This window comes from Tupaia chinensis, unplaced genomic scaffold (assembly GCF_000334495.1).
Source record: "Tupaia chinensis unplaced genomic scaffold, TupChi_1.0 Scaffold000430_1, whole genome shotgun sequence".
NCBI classification, from domain to species: Eukaryota; Metazoa; Chordata; class Mammalia; order Scandentia; family Tupaiidae; genus Tupaia; species Tupaia belangeri.
Window position 1 is genome coordinate 3,374,993 of NW_006159935.1, and position 16,106 is coordinate 3,391,098.

General features: G+C 42.7%; 1 protein-coding gene across 4 annotated transcripts in view; it reads left to right on the forward strand.

Moving 5' to 3' along the window:
- Positions 1-16,106, forward strand: part of PLD1 (phospholipase D1) — a 134,008-nt gene that overhangs the window by 95,789 nt on the left and 22,113 nt on the right. For all 4 annotated transcript variants that reach the window (XM_006155054.3, XM_006155055.3, XM_027774422.1 and 1 more), the window contains 3 exons: positions 21-131; positions 3,132-3,220; positions 15,800-15,913. In XM_006155054.3, the coding sequence (XP_006155116.1) occupies positions 21-131; positions 3,132-3,220; positions 15,800-15,913 (314 nt within the window). The remainder of the gene's footprint in view (positions 1-20; positions 132-3,131; positions 3,221-15,799; positions 15,914-16,106) is intronic.

The window sequence follows — 16,106 nt, forward strand, 5'->3', positions numbered from 1 at the left end:
TTCCTGCTACTGTCTTCCAGTTGCTCCGCTCTGCTGCTGACTGGTCTGCTGGAATAAAATACCATGAGGAATCCATCCACGCGGCGTACGTCCACGTGATAGAGAACAGCAAACACTATATCTACATCGAAGTGAGTCCTGCTTGTGTACATTCGTGTGTGAAACTTCCTTTCGTGACAATCACACAGGGACTTAGGGTCCCCAGACGACCTGCTATCTTAGACGTGGGTGTTGAGGCGTGAGAAGCACTGGAGAAGGCCTCGTGCCTGCAGAATTTTGACCTTTCCTCCTCCTCATGACCTCATGACTCAGGACAGTCTTTCAAATCCTTGCTGCTAAAATGCACCCACTCACTATGGTACTGTTCGGCAGAAATACCCCAGCGTTTGATTTGGCTTGAATGAGAGGATTTCTGTGTGAGGCATGTGCTATTTCAGGACTATGCACCCAGAGGGAGGTTGCTAAAAGAAAGACCCCAGGGTGCCCTTGTTTGGGGGTGTTGGGATTGGGAAAGTGGAGGGGAAAGAACATGGAAAGGGAGGTACAGGGTGTAAGAGGCACACACCATCTGTTTCGATGCTCCGTGAACTATCACACTTACTGTTCACCCAAACTTTTCCAGATCCCAGAGACTGGGTTCAGAGTATGGGAGAAGATTTGGAAACCCTGAGTTTAGTTTGGGAACTTGAATCACACTTCCAAATAGATACAAAAATAGCTCAGGGCACTTGAAAGACCCTGAGAAAAGAAGAAGTCACAATAACGGAAAAATAAATCAGAGGCTCTCTCCATTATTCTAGCCTTTTCTTTCCCGCTGAATTTTGTTTCAAGATGTTTTTGCTATAGGGCACGTGTGCTTGCCAGAGAGACAAAATGAGAAATCACCCCCAGAGGGGATGGCCACACCACAATCCCTTTTCCATTCTCCTCTTGGGATCTTGGGCACGCACACACACCCGGCATGAGGTTTAAGCCACCGGGTCTGAGACTTGAACTGCAGTCGACTATGTGAGAGTCCAGCGACATAGCCAACCGCTGGTCCCTGAATTTTTAAAAATGTATGGGGTGGAGAGGGGATGGGTTAGCTAGTGAAACCATGATAGCCTGATTTTCCTTCTCTTTGAGTCCTGGCCCAAACCGTTCCATGCAGTGAGAATTTATTAAAGATGAGTAGGGAAGAACGAGATCTTGTTCATTTCACAGAGCTAGAGAAAAAAAAGGCTGATTAAAAATATTAGCAAGAAAAATTCAGTGTGGTGTCCAGGATGGGATCATGCAATAGAAGAAGGTCATTAATGGAAAATTTAGTGAACTCTGCCTCAAGTCTAGAATTTAGGAACATTACTCATGTTATTAATTTTGATACTTTTACCATAGTAATGTAAGGCTGGCTCACCGATGATTCAGGCTGTGACCCCGAATCATTCTATTTTATTTCTTTTTAGTAGATTTGGTATCAGATTTATTTTGATTTTTTCCTACCATGGAGTGAAGTGAGGTCAGTAATGCCATGTAGGTATAATGGTTTTGGACGTAGACCTGTCTATGCTCTTCCTGCTAAGATAAGCAGTCAGCATCCCCTCCAGACAAAGGAGGAATAAAAGGCATGGCGTATGTCTAGTCTGTGTTTACAGCTGCCAAGGAATGCTAAACTTTGTAGGATGAATTCAGAAAATCATACACAGTTTGGTTGACACTGAGATGTTGACTCTTCAGTGCCCTAAGGAGGAGCATATTCTCAAATAAGTTCTCTCACAATGTCTTCCTGCACATTCGTGTTCTGGAGGCACTGTATAGATTTGTGAATTGAAGTATAAAAAGACCTGCAGAGTTATGAAGATGATCATGCTCACAGGTGTGACAGTCCCACTTCGAGTTGTTGCTTAGGAATCTCTTCACCTCGAGATGACTAGCAAATGTTACTTTGTGATGAGTATATGTCTAAGTCACATGAGGGGCCATTAAAAAGGTGCTGAAAAATGCATGTTATGAAAAAGTCATGTATGGGTTTCAAATTATTATTTGCACCAAAATAAGTACATATATTACTTTCATTTTTCCATAACTGTAAAAAACATGTATCCGCTTATTTTTTTCATGAGTGAGACACAGAGAGATACAGGGAGGAAGAGAGAGAAAGAGCACCCCCAACAGGACCCCAACACTGCCCACTCCCAGTTTCAGCCAGCCCCAGACCATGGGTAAATGGGTGCCTGGTGCCAGGGAGGTCCCCAGTTACAAACTCAGAGCCCTCCCACGTGGGCCACCTTGAAGAGCAGTGCTCTGCACCACTATGCCATGTCTGGCTCCTTTTCACAGACTTTTTAAAGTCCCCTCAAGGTTGCATTACAGTGATCGAATTCCACTTGAACATGTAATATTCATACGATTCCTTCTTAATTGTTAACATTCTTTTTGCAGCAACAACATCTTGTACTCTATTATGATGCTGTACACTAGTTTTCTGGTAACTGTTTTGAAGACTGTTTATAGATACATGAGTAGCCAACGTACTTAGAGAAAAGAGAAATAAAGTTATTTCATTTCCTATTTTATTAGCTTATTTTTATATATATGACATGCTTACAAAAGAGATTTGAGGCTACCTACCTAGATGTTCAGACACAATAAGAGACCTGAGCAAATGAGAGGAGGAAGCAGCAGAGACATCAGACCAGGCGTCGGCCCTCCACCCCGTTACGTCAGTAAACTTAACATGGAATAGAACGTCTGCCCGACATGGAAATTTTAATCAGAAGCATTTACACAATGTGTGAATCTGGGGGGAATAAAAACACTTCGATTTTCTCTGTTGATTCAATTTAGAATGTTTCTAGTGATTTAAGAAGGTAATATGGAAAATCACCTTCAAGGAACCCCTGTGGTGAGATGACACTGGAGCCTTCCTGTTGACTGAGATGTTGAGTGACATGCACGGGACCTGGCCTGGCCCGAGCGGAGGCTTCTTTTGTCCTGTGTCATTTACTTTCCTGATGTAACTGTAGCGATCTGAACACGTCTACTGCGTGAAAACAATTTAGATGTCAATATAGCTTTTATTCACCACGTTTCCCTCACCTTCGGAATACTAAGACAAGGACTCACAGGGCTTCCTGGTTTCTTTCTCGTAGAACCAGTTTTTTATAAGCTGTGCTGACGACAAAGTTGTGTTCAACAAAGTTGGCGACACCATTGCCCAGAGGATACTGAAAGCTTACAGGTAACGTCCTCGCCCTTTCAGTAGGAGTTGTTACTGCGATATTCTTGAACTTACTACTAAAACGACTCTTGAAAGCCCTTTTTAAAAGCATCATCCTTTCCTAGTGGGCTTGGGTTTAGTGTAGTTCAGCCAGTGTTAGCCAGTTACTTTCATGTGAGTCAACGGCTAAGAATGTTTCAGTCCATTTTTGGGGGAATCTGAATCCTTCTAAAACACAATCATTTTTTCCTGGCCAGTCTGAGGCTTGTGATTTGATTTATTTAATGACAGACAGTGAGCTGTGCTTTCTTTAAAAATAAAGCAAAATTGACACAATATTTTGCCTTGGTTATTTATAAATTCTTGTTAACATCTTATTTCTTCAGCTCGTGCGATTATGCCTTAAATATCTGTATTATTGAGACATAATTTACATACTGTGCAATCCACAAACTTACACTGTGCATGTAAGTAATTTTTAGTATATTCACAGAGCTTTGTAATGATCACCAAATCCATTTTAAAATGTTTTCATCACCCCATGCTCATTCACAGTTCCTCATTTTCTCCTTCCCGTGGTTTCTGGCAGCCACTGACTGGCTGTCCTTCCCGGTAGGTGTGTCTGATCTGGACAGTATGTATGTGGTCTTTTGTGATGGCATCTTCTTTCACGTAACATAATGTTCTTAAGATTCCTCTCCATATAGCACGTATCAGTATTTCATTTCTCTTCATTGCCAGGTGGCATTCCATTACTGTATGGATATACCACGATGTGTTTATCCACTCATCGGTTCGTAGACAGTTGAGTTGTTCCTACGATGGGGCTATGATGAATAATGCTGCTGTAAATATCCGCACTAGCTTTTGTGCAGACATACATGTTTTCATTTCCCTTTGGGGTGACATTACTGGGTCCTATGATCATTTCACGTTGAACATTTTGAGTTCTGCCGGCCTTCCAGAGCAGCTATCCCATTCTACATTCACACCAAGTATGAGAAGTCCAGCTTCTCTATCTCATTCCTAATACATCCTGCCTGCGTCTCGATGGTGGTCATCCCAGTAAATATAAAATGTACCTCTCGGTGTTTTTAGCTTGAATTTCTCTAATGACTCATGATATCAGGCATCTTTTTGTACACTTGCTGGCCATTCGTGTGGAGAAAATAGTTTAGTCAAATTTCTTCCCCATTTTTTAGTGGATTATTTGACTTTTTGTTGTTGAGTTATAAGATTTCTTTCCCATATCAGATATATTTGACTTGCAGATATGTTCTCCCATAAATGAGTTGTCTTTACTTTCTTGATGGTGTCCTTTGAAATAAAAGTCCTGGCTATCTAGTTTTTTTCTTTCATCATTTGTGCTTTTGGTGTCCTAGAAACCAATGCCTGATTCAGAATCATGAAAAATTTATGCATAGTTTATTCTTAGAATTTGTAGTTTTTGCTCTTACATTTAGGTCTTTGATTTATTGTTATTTATATAATATATAATATTATACATATATATGTATATATGTATAATATATATATTTGGTGTGAGTTAGGGGCTCAATTTCATTCTTTTGCATGTGGATTTAGAGTTATCCCAGCACTATTTGTTGAAAAACTGGTCCTTTCCCTCGGAATTGTCCTTGGCATCTAGGACTTTTTCTTTTTATGCATGACTACAACTCTATTTAAAAGTAGCAAAGTAAGCCAACACAATTATAATATTTCATTATTTCCTGTCATTGAATACATGCAGTCAAGATTAAGTACATACACATTTGGGAATTAAAATATGTTTTGACTTCAGTGTTATTTGACATCATTCTTTTCTATACTATGTTGATATTATTAGACTTCAGAACATGTTATAGCAGTGACCATTAGTGTTTCATATGATTCTTACTTTGTAACTACAGTACCTAACTGAGCCGTCACTCTACTCTTGAAAGTAGGACATCCAGTTGTTATTGGCATTATTGTTGTTATGGAACCTGCTTTCAGAATTAAGAACTGATATTCAAGAAGTTGTGTGACTTATCTAGGTCACTAAAAGCAATAGGCAAAAGTTTCTGGACTTCTGACCCAGTACCTCCCCCTCTACCACACAAATCCAATTCATGATGGTGAGAATTAATGGCCCATTCAGGGTTCACCCATTCTGAGACAATTAGATTGGGCTTTTGTTGTTCTCTCCCCACATTGATCAGTCATTGATGCAGGTGGACTTCAGGGAGAAGGGACAAAAGGTAGTGAAGTAGATCCCTTTGGCCAATGGAAGAAACTATCTGGAGAAAGATTTTACTATGAATGGTCAACAACCAACACTCTCAGCTTCTGAGGGGAGAGCTGTCTTAATCCCCTCATCCTGCAGGCATACAATGATGTGTGCTCATTCTTGACCTCACATCCGAGTCACCATTGGGCCTTGATAGAATTACAGAGAGCATGACTCAATTCCGAGCTTACTGGATCGAAATTTCCTGGAGTGGGGCCCAGGGACCTGTATTCTATAATGTTCCGAAGAGGACTCCAGGGTACAGCTAAGATTCCTTAATGCTCACCTAGAACATAGTATATGACCATAAATATTAATGATGTTCTGTGCTTTGATAGGTGATACTCTCTTTTTTTAAGAGACATTTTTGCTATAGGGTGCATGTACTCTCTGGAGAGACAGACAGAAACAGAGAGAGAGAGAGAGAGAGAGATAAAAAGCAAGAAATGACCCCCCTCCTGGGGGGATGGCCATGCTGCATTTCTCCATTCTCCTCTTGGGATTTGGGGCACAGATGCACACACACCCAACATGACTTTCACATCATTGGCTGCAGGACTTGATCCATGGTCACCTTTGTGAGCATCCAGAGTCATAACCATTACACCATCTGCTGGTCCCTAAGGATGATCATTATCCTTCGTCTTCTAATGTACTTTTAAAAAGAGAGTCCCAGTAGAATCTGTTTCTGATGACGTAAACACAGCCTTGTTTACAGTTAAACCTGCTTGTACACACAGATAGCTCTTGCATCCTTACTAGGCTCCCAATTCTACGAGGTAATTTCTGTCCACTTTGCCACATCCCATTAGCTCCCTATCAAATGCTGCATTTCATTGACACAGGCTTTATCTCTGAAGCACATTTGGCAAAAGAGAAAAATAATTTTTTCATGAAATTGAAGGAAGTCATGGAAATACATTACGTTGACACGTGCTCCCCTGGCTGAGAGAGCTGTGACTGACTACTAGAGGGGACTGAACCTCAACCTCACTCGTCTCGGTTACTAGTTTCTCACAGTACCTGGAGAAGTATCTATGATGCTTGTTTTTTAAGGGTTTCAGAGTCCGAAAGAATATTTTCCTTTACCATATTAATTTGATTTTTAAAATCTAGTCTTCTGGGACCAGCAGATGATGTAATGGTTGTACCACTGGATTCTCACATAGTCAACAGTGGTTCAAGTCCTGGACCCAGCAGCTTAAAACTCATACCAGGCGTATGTGCCTGCCCAAAAATCCCAAGAGGAGAATGGAGGAGAAGGGATTGCGGTGTGGCCATCCCCAGGGGTGATTTCTTGCTTTCTGCCTCTCTGTCTCTCTGACAAGTGCACATACCCTATAGCAAAAAAAAATCTCTTAAGAAAGAAAATCAGTCTTCTAAAATAGAAGGGGTGGAAGGAAGTTTGTGATATTTTCTGACTGAACATTTTCCAGTGATCCTGTGAGCTGCTACTGAAAGGAAAAGGGTTGTGTGACGAGGGGATGGACAGGTAACATCTGTTGTGGGTTCCCTCTGATGCTTGGAGGTCCACAGCACATTAAAAGACTTGGGCAATTCCAAGCTTACTTTGTAGAAAACGGGAAATGGGTCCATTGAATTAACTGTGCGTCATTTAGTTCTGATTTCTCAAGAGTCTCACTTACTTTGACTGTTAATTTCAAAATGGTACTTAGATCACACTTTCAGACTTTCAGTGCACACACACACACACACACACACACACACACCCGGATACACATGTTACAATTTCCCCTTTTCCGTATCTCTACATTATTGTTTATCTCCTATATGAGTTGTGGCTATAAAATATATTTTTCCCACATAATTTCATGTCTGAGGATCAGCTCCTTACCCCAGTGGTTAAGGAAGCTGGGTCCCACATGGGGGGACCAAACTGTGGGGACCTAACTGGGTCAACCATGCAGTTTGAGTCTCAGACCTGGCAGCTTGAAAATCACACCAGGTGCTTGTGCATGCATGTGCAAGACCCTAACAGGAGGGAGAAATGGAGGAGAAAGATTGCAGCGTTACTGTGTTCCATGGGGATGCTTTCTCCCTCTTCTCCTCTCTCTCCCTCTTCCCTTCTCTCTCTCTCTCTCTAGAAAGCGTGCATGCCCTCTGGCAACATCTAAAAAGTAATCATGATTTTGGATGTGTAGGTGTCTATTCTGATGTCAGGGAAGGGCAGGATTAAAAGCTCATCTTGCAGGCTTCCGGGAGTGGGAGCCCTCCTCTCACTAATTAAGGACCATGCTGCACTGTCCTCAGTCTGACTCCTCTCTTCCTTCCCAGATTTCTCGTTTCTCTCCACTTCTGAGAGGTGGAACTTCCCTGCCAAAGTCACATTCTTAGCACGTAGTATCATCTCGGGTGTTGGATAAAGACTGAAGTACAGCACAAAGCAGATGGAGGGAAATGACAGCCGTCGGCCAGGCCTGACCAAGGAACACAGGCGCTCTTCCAGGTCCCTCCATCCCTGGAGAGATCGGAATCTTCAAATTGCCAACTCCCTCGACTGGGCTGTCTTTATTTTCCTGCCAGTGCTGGATTCCAGCCCCACACCAATTCCCCTAAGCAATTTCTTTGCTCCCTCACTTCCTTCTAGTGGCTTCTTAACAGCCATAGTTCTTACATAAGCAAGTGTGGCATAGCCTCCATGTTCTGATCCCTGACCTCACGCCTCAGACTAGTGTTCACCCCATGCTGAACCCGGAGCATTGCGGAAACTGCTCCCGCAGCAGCATGTCTGCTCCAAGAAGCAGAACTGTCTCAGAGCCGAGACCGGCTTCCAACTCACCTGAAACTTGTCTTTGACAGCCGAGACATGAGTGGAGGTCAGGAAGAAAAAGATCATAATCCATAGTCAAAAACTGACCATCTTATATCTTATTTAAATAAGCCAAACGATAGATGAGGACCAACTGATGCGGGGGAAACATTTTAACACATTGAGTGCTGTGAGTGAATGATTGAGAGGGATTGCCAGTCTTTGCTTACAGTAACTGGACACACGTAGCTTTTATGCCTTAGTAGAAAGTCAGGATGTGAAAGAGTGCATTTTACCCCATTACCACCAAAGAGCTGACAAGCACAATGAAAACAGGCAGTTGGCTCAATGTGTCTATTAAACCTCATTGAAAATACATAGTTTTGTGGGACCAGCAGATGGCATGGTGGTTATGTCGCTGGACTCCCACGTAGTCAACTGCAGCTGAGTCCTAGACCTGGTGGCTTAAAACTCACGCCAGGCACATGTGTATGCATGCCCAAAATCCTGAGAAAAGAATGGAGGAAAAGGGATTGCAGTGTGGCCATCCCCACCTAGGGGGTTATACCTCACTTTCTGTCTCTCTGTCTCTCTGGTAGCACACATGGCATATAGCAAAAATCTCTTTAAAAACACACACACAATTTTGGAAACTGCCCAAGGCCCTCGTGTCCCTCATAGCTGTAGAAGAGCTGTGGTTTGGCCGTAAGTGGGGACATGGGGACGCTCTGGCAAATCTGAAACCACCGAAGGACCCGGCGTTGTGTCTGAAGACCTGGCTTCTCCCTCTCTCTGTTAACCAGAGTTGTGGGCCCTTTTGAGTTTATCTGTTTCCTTTCAGACATTCTGTTTCTTCACCAACAAAGCAAATAATAGGAGAGATCTTCAAAAACTTCAGGGAAATGCACTGTTTACAGTGCATGGACTTCAAGGAATTTTTTTTGCACCAAAATAAACCCAGACTTCAGTTCCATGTTCAGTGAACTTTTTGTAGCCCCTTTATGATGTCGCCTTGCCTCGCTGATGGGTGTGAGTTTATGTAAGAAATTGTTACGACGTTTTCAGGATTGCCATTGCTTAGAAATACGTTGTTGCTGTGAAAGTGACCAAGGGTAAAGGAGAGTGATCTCCAAATCAACTGTCTTAGAAATAATATTTGTGTTAGAAACAAAAAAAGTTAAAGTCATGTTTAAACGTTCCTTATTTTAAATAGATGGCTTCTGCTGTTAGGTATAACACTTGGCCGTCCTGCCTGTGGCTCCTGTGTTTGCCCATAACAGCTATAGGCAATTGAGAAACACTGTCCAGAGGTGTCTGGCCAAGCCTATAGCTGATTCCTCTTGGGAATATATATATATTTTTTAAGATAGATTTTTGTTATGGGTGTGTGCACTTGCCCGAGAGACAGAGGGAGACAGAGAGAGACAAAAAGCAAGAAATCAACCCCTCCGGGGGGGATGGCCACTCTTCAGTCACCTCTCCCCTGTTCTCCTCTCTGGATTTTAGGCACACATGTACACATATGTGGTTTGAGTTTTAAGTCACCATGTCTGGGACTCGAATCATGGTCGACTACGTGGGAGTCCAGCCACGTAACCATTATGCCATCTTCTGGTCCCACTCCTGGGAATAAATATTTGAAATTCCCATTACTGATCTGATAATACTCTCCCCAAAAATATAGACCGATATTGGGTCATAGGAAAAGTTACGATGCATTTTTGTATAGGAAAATAGGAAAATAAGTCATGACTTTTCCAACGACCTAGTAAAAGGTATTTTGAAGTATAATATGAAAGTTCTGTTTTGTTTTAATGTTAATAACTATTTACTTATTGTTCTTTGAAGGTATACATGCTTTTTCATTGAAATTACTTGTAGTTAATAAAAATGTTGCCAAGTAGTTTTTGAGTCTTTGCACATAATAGGTACTTTATCTATGTCACTTCTTTCAATCTTCCTATCATACTGCTTGGGATGACAATGACCCCTATTATACAGTTGACGCAGCTGAGGCCAAGAGAGGTTAACTATTTTCTCAGGTCACACAGCTATTGGTGGGTGGAACTGGGAGTTAAACCTTGTGTTCAGGGCTTCAACTTCTGTGCTTCCAGACTGGGCTATAAAGTTTTCTTCATTCCAAGGGAAGCAGAAAGCATCTAATGTTAAGCCTCCCAGAAGTCTATGAGAGATACTTTATTTGAAAATTTTAAAAACTAAGATGAATGTTTTATTTTTTTTCAAGGAATTGCTCGATAGATAAAAATTTCTTAGGTTTAAAGAAGACTCTATATCCTATAATTACTGCATCCTATAATTTTGTAGCAATCTGAAGAGACATTTGAGCATGCTGCAGAAGAACTATCTTCAAGAAATGTAAACTGCAGTTACAATGAAAAGGAGGAACATTCTAGCTCAGTGCACTGATTGTGGGTTTTATATATTTTTTCTTGTGGGTTAGCCTCCAAGCTGTATCAAATTCTTGGAGAGAGGTTACACTGGGGCACAGATGATGCCAGATCATCTCAGGAGATCTTTTGATTTAGAGCACTGAATTGCTTTATTCTGTTTCCAAAATCGTATAAATGTTCATCTCAGCTGATCAATGTACAGATCAGCACCAGGCCAGGGTCGGTAATTGTTTGGAACCAGACATGTGCTCTGGCAGAGAGGAAAGAGAGGGAGGGAGAGCGCGAAAGTGGCCGGGCCATCATGGGAATAACCTGCTGAAGGTTTCGTAGACTCTTATTCGGCAGTGCTAAGAGACATCCCTGCCAAAGTCGATCGAGTCCAGTTGAAGTCAAACACAATGCGCGAACCCCTGTCATTCTTCTATCTGAAAGTTTGCCCTTTGCAGAAGGTAACTAAAGGGCCAACTTGGTGACACCGTGACAGCACGCTGCTTAGATGAAGCTGGGGCCGTAGGGACGATGAAGAGTTTGGGTCTCCACAATCTCCACATGCCAGATACGTGTGTCATAACTGGGCCTTTCTGGGAAGGCTTGGAAAATCTTGGCCTAGGACACTATTGGGAGTGTTTTGTGCCGCCCCCCCCCATCTCTCTCACTTTCATAAAAGAAAGAAACTTAAAAAACAAAAAGATTGGAGCAGGCAGGTGACATGGTGGTTAAAAATGCTGGACTCCCACATGGCTAACCATGGTTCAAGTCCTGAACCTGGTAGCTTGCATTCTCACTTTCCCTCTTTCTTTCTCTGTATCTCTCTCTGATCAAACTGGAAAATAATAATAATAGTAATAATAATAATAAAAGTTAAACAAAATAATACTTAAAAAAAGATAAATAAATAAAAAAAAACTATGTGTGTGTGTGCGCAGTGTATAATGTGCCATAGTCTATGAAGCCCACATGTGCTAGGTGAAGTCAGGGCCAACCGGGGCCCGCGTCTCCGGTGCATGGCAGAGATGTTTTTGCTAGAGAGACAGAATGACAGAAAGCAAGAAATCAGCCCCCAGGGAGGATGACCACACCACAGTCCCTTCTACTCCATTCTCCTCTCCGGATTTTGGGCACACATGTACACAGCCTGGCGTGAGTTTTAAGTCACCAGGCCTGGGACTTGAACTGCAGTGAACTATGTGGGAGTCCAGCCATGTAACCATTACGCCATCTGCTGGTCCCCACAGTACCCATTTTTGGTGACTGCAAGATGACCATTTGCTGGAGTGACTATAGCATAGTTTAGTTACCATTCCTCTATTACTGGATATGTATTTCCAGTTTCTAGCCATTGTTCATAGCACTGCCATAATAGTGAATTTTGAAAGAAAAAAAAAGTTATTTTAACAAGAGAGTGCAAGATTAGAAAATGATTCTAAGCCGCAGTAGGAGAGGCGATGGGCTGGACCATGGCTTAGTGCCCACTAGCTGTTATGCTTTTAAGGTCCTAACTAAATTTGGTCATCAGAGGCTCAGGTTCATACTCTAACCTGATGCTGTCATTTGCACACCGCCATGTGGGGAAGACACAGGATTTCTGAGGGTTAAAGTCCTGGGCATTTGGGAGCTGTTCTTGTGGATCGGATCAAGGCGAGGTGGGACATACTGTTGCATGAAATTTTCTCTCCACTGGCTTTCGTTCAACCACAGTTTTATGGTTTGAAATTCCAGAGCAGTGAAAATACCCAAGTCGTTTCAGCTAGTTTGCTGAACACAGTTTAACATTTTCATCACTCTGGAAATTAGAGAATGATGTCTTGTAAAGTAGGAGGGGACTTGATAGATGAATATACTAACTCTACAAACTAAAATTTGCCTGAATGCGTTATGAGATTTTTACAGGACATTTCTCATAGTCTACACACAAGATCTCCATTTTGACATCATTTTTTGCTTTTAAAAATCACAAGAATAAAAGAAAAAAACATCTTCTATAGAGAACATCACAAAAATGTGCTGTTCAAGACTAGCAAAGTCACTTTGAAGGTTTTTCCCAACAAATAAGAAAAATGACTTAGATGGGTCAGCAGAAATATAAAAATAGTTATTTCAAAGCAGAAAAAAAAAGAGAGAAACAACTTAAATGACTGTCCAGAGAGAACTGTTTAAATATTAAGGTAGACTTACATGGTAGAATGCTGTCATTTAAAAAGTATTAACTCTCTGGGTCCTGATGTCGAAGGATTTCCAAGATACACCACAAAATGATAAAGATAATGTTCATAAAAGTGCCCGTGTGCTTTTAGTATTCCAACATTTCTGTGGAAAGAAAGAATAAATATGATTATAAATTTATAAGCTGTTTCTAAAAGTGCATGAAGAAAACTCGTAACAGGAATTGCCCTCAGAAAAGGGAAACGGAGCTGAAGGCAGAAGAGTGAGAGATTTCTTTCCACCATGGAATCTTCTACCTCTGCCATTTTGGAGCATATATTATCCAAAGGTGGAAACAACCCAAGTGGCCACTGACAGATAAGTGTGTGCACAGATCACAGGACATCATGCAGCCGTGAAAAGGAAGTGAATTCTGACACATGCTTCAACATGGATAAGCCCTAAGGCTGTTTTACCAAGTGAAATAGCAGCCGCAGACGATGAATGGCCCATGATTCCACTTCTCTGCAGCAGCTAGAGACAGAAAGCAGATTCCCAGTTATCAGGGGATGCCGGGGAGGGAAGTGGGGCAGTTACCGCCTAAGAGCTACTGAGGTTCTGTTTAGGACGATGACAAAGTTTTGAGAATAGTTAGCCATGGTAATTGTACAACATCGCGAATGTAATTAATGCCATTGGACCAAACATTCAAAAATGGCTAAAATGGAGTTACAAATACACTAGAATTATATGATTTTTATATTATATAGAATGTATTTTTACCACAATAAACTTTTCAAATAAAATGTATTTAAAGGAGAGTTCTGGCTCAGCCAATAACATGGTGGATAAGGCGGCTGGATCCTCATGGCCGCCTGAAGGATTCAAGCCCTGGACCTGGCGATGAGTGTGCATGCCCACAAAGTGGGAAAGAGGGCGGAGAAGGGATTGTGATGTGAACACACCCCATGGGGAGAGCTCTGTCACGGTCCATCTTTCTCTCTATATCTCTGTCTCTGGCAAGTGCACACAACCTCTGACAAATGTTTAAAGGAAGAAAGAGAAAGACAAAGAGAGCTCTTACGCAGGTTAATTTATTCCCTATTGAAGCCTTCCCCAGAAACATTCTCCCACCTGATCCTATCTTCCCAAAGCAAATGGCCCTGACCACGGTGTCTGACCGAGGACGCGTCCTCTCCGGTGACCTGGGAGAACAGGTGTTCATTCCAGCCCCTGGGAGCTGATGCGCCAAGCTCCCTTAGTGGAGAGGTGATCCTGAACACCAGGCAGGAGTTTCTTGTCACCTGTGGGAGAATGGGAGGCCCAGGCTGTCAGATGAGTCCGGAGAGGCGGTTAAGGCCAAGTGTGTGCATTTGTAAGTGTCTGATTGAATTCGCGTGGACTTTTAAATGCTGGCGATGGAGAGAGAGCGCAGAGATTCTTCCTGTCCTTTTCCACTATCTTGTTTGCCATTTACGGATGTGAGCCCTTTACCCTTATCAAGCAGAGAAAAGTTCTTATTTTTTAAACGATTTCTTTCCAGCTCAAACTGTGTTTGCCATCTAGTGATTAATCCATGCCATTGCAGCCGCCTCCTTGAAGTCCTCTTTCTCAACTCAGCAGCCAGGCAGCCCCTTCCGCCCCGACTTCCCTTTCCACATACCCTGACAGGTACATTGACACTCAGAGACAGCACGGCTAGAACACCACCCCTCAGAAAGCAGTAATGATATTCGGCTGAAAGAAAAACGTTTTGCTTAAAAGAAATCGAGCTTTAAAAGTGAACTATTTTGGAAAGCTTCAGTCAGGTCAGATCTGAAACTTACCCAGGAGCAACACCTTTGTGTGAGCACAGACTTGCCGGCGAAATTGGATGACCACGATGGATATGCTGTTTCTAGGCTTGTTTTTCCCTGTGTCTCTTGTAAATGGAAACAAAGACTTTAGTAATTTTTTATTCCTAATAGATGATACCTATTTCAGTATAATTCTTGCAGTGTTTTTACTTTCTGAATGCAAAGTGGGGAGCTACGTTTTTCTCTCTTCTATTGTTAAATCATTAAATAAGATTCTCTTTCTTTCAAGTTGTCTTTAGTACATTGGGAGAGTGGGCCAAGAAATATGGTCTTACGTGTCCAGGAGATTTAAAATAATCATTAGTCACCCAGAATTCTTGAAAGGTCCAGGGTAACGTTTTTTTGTTTGTTTTTTTGGAGAGGTTTTCGCTATAGGGCGCGTGCGCTCACCACACAGACAGAGAGAGACATAGAGAGAGAAAGCAAGAAATCACCCCCCAGGGGGGATGGTCACGCCGCAATCCCTTCTCCTCCATTCTCCTCTCAGGATCTTGGGCACGCACACACACATGCCTGGCATGAGTTTTAAGCCACCGGGTCTGGGATGCGAACCATGGTCGACTACGTGGGAGTCCAGCGACATAGCCATTACGCTAACTGCTGGTTCCCCAGGGTAACATTTTTGCAGCTGAAATGCCGGGGTTCCTAAGCAATGGTGACTTCTGTTCGGAAGTATGCGGGACTCGCTGTGTTTTGCCCCTCAGATCTAGGCTGGGGGAACTCACTTAGTGATTATTGAATGAATGCCTGCTATCGCCTGGCTCTGAGCTAGGTGCTGTGGGTATGGTTTATTATACGTGTAACTATTAAGGTAACATCTTTTTCAAAACTTTGTCCTAGCCCACCCCCAGCTTTGCCTGTGATCTAAGCAATGGTTTCTCCCACCGGATTCCATCCTATGAAGGATGATGCTGTGGAGAAAGAGTAGCTATGACCCCCACTCACCGCCCAGTTCAGCTTCTTGTTCAAGTTATGGATTGAGAGCTTGGATGAGTGTCTGGCCGCCTGCCTAACAGCATCCCCCAAGCCCTAAATGTGATAGAATGCCTAGAAAGCGGCTCGGTTTTTGAGCCCGTGTGAAACGCTTGGCCGTCATCGATCATGAATACTTTATCTTTGGTTGGTGAATTTCTCTGCGTCTGACTTTTGCAGGGAAGGCCGGAAGTACCGGGTGTATGTGGTCATACCGCTTCTGCCGGGGTTCGAAGGAGACATTTCCACCGGTGGAGGCAACGCTCTGCAGGCGATAATGCACTTCAACTACAGGTGCGTCCTCCTAAACCAGGTCTGAGCTTTCGATCAGCAGCGCGTGGAAGCTGGTTAACGCTGTCCACGCCTGCGCAGGGCCACAGGGACAAATGAGCTCTTTTCTCTTTATTATGCTTTTGAATCTTGACCTGTTTACTAGTCAAAACTATTCAAACGGAGCCTGAGACCATAAATGCTGGGGCTGGGAAAC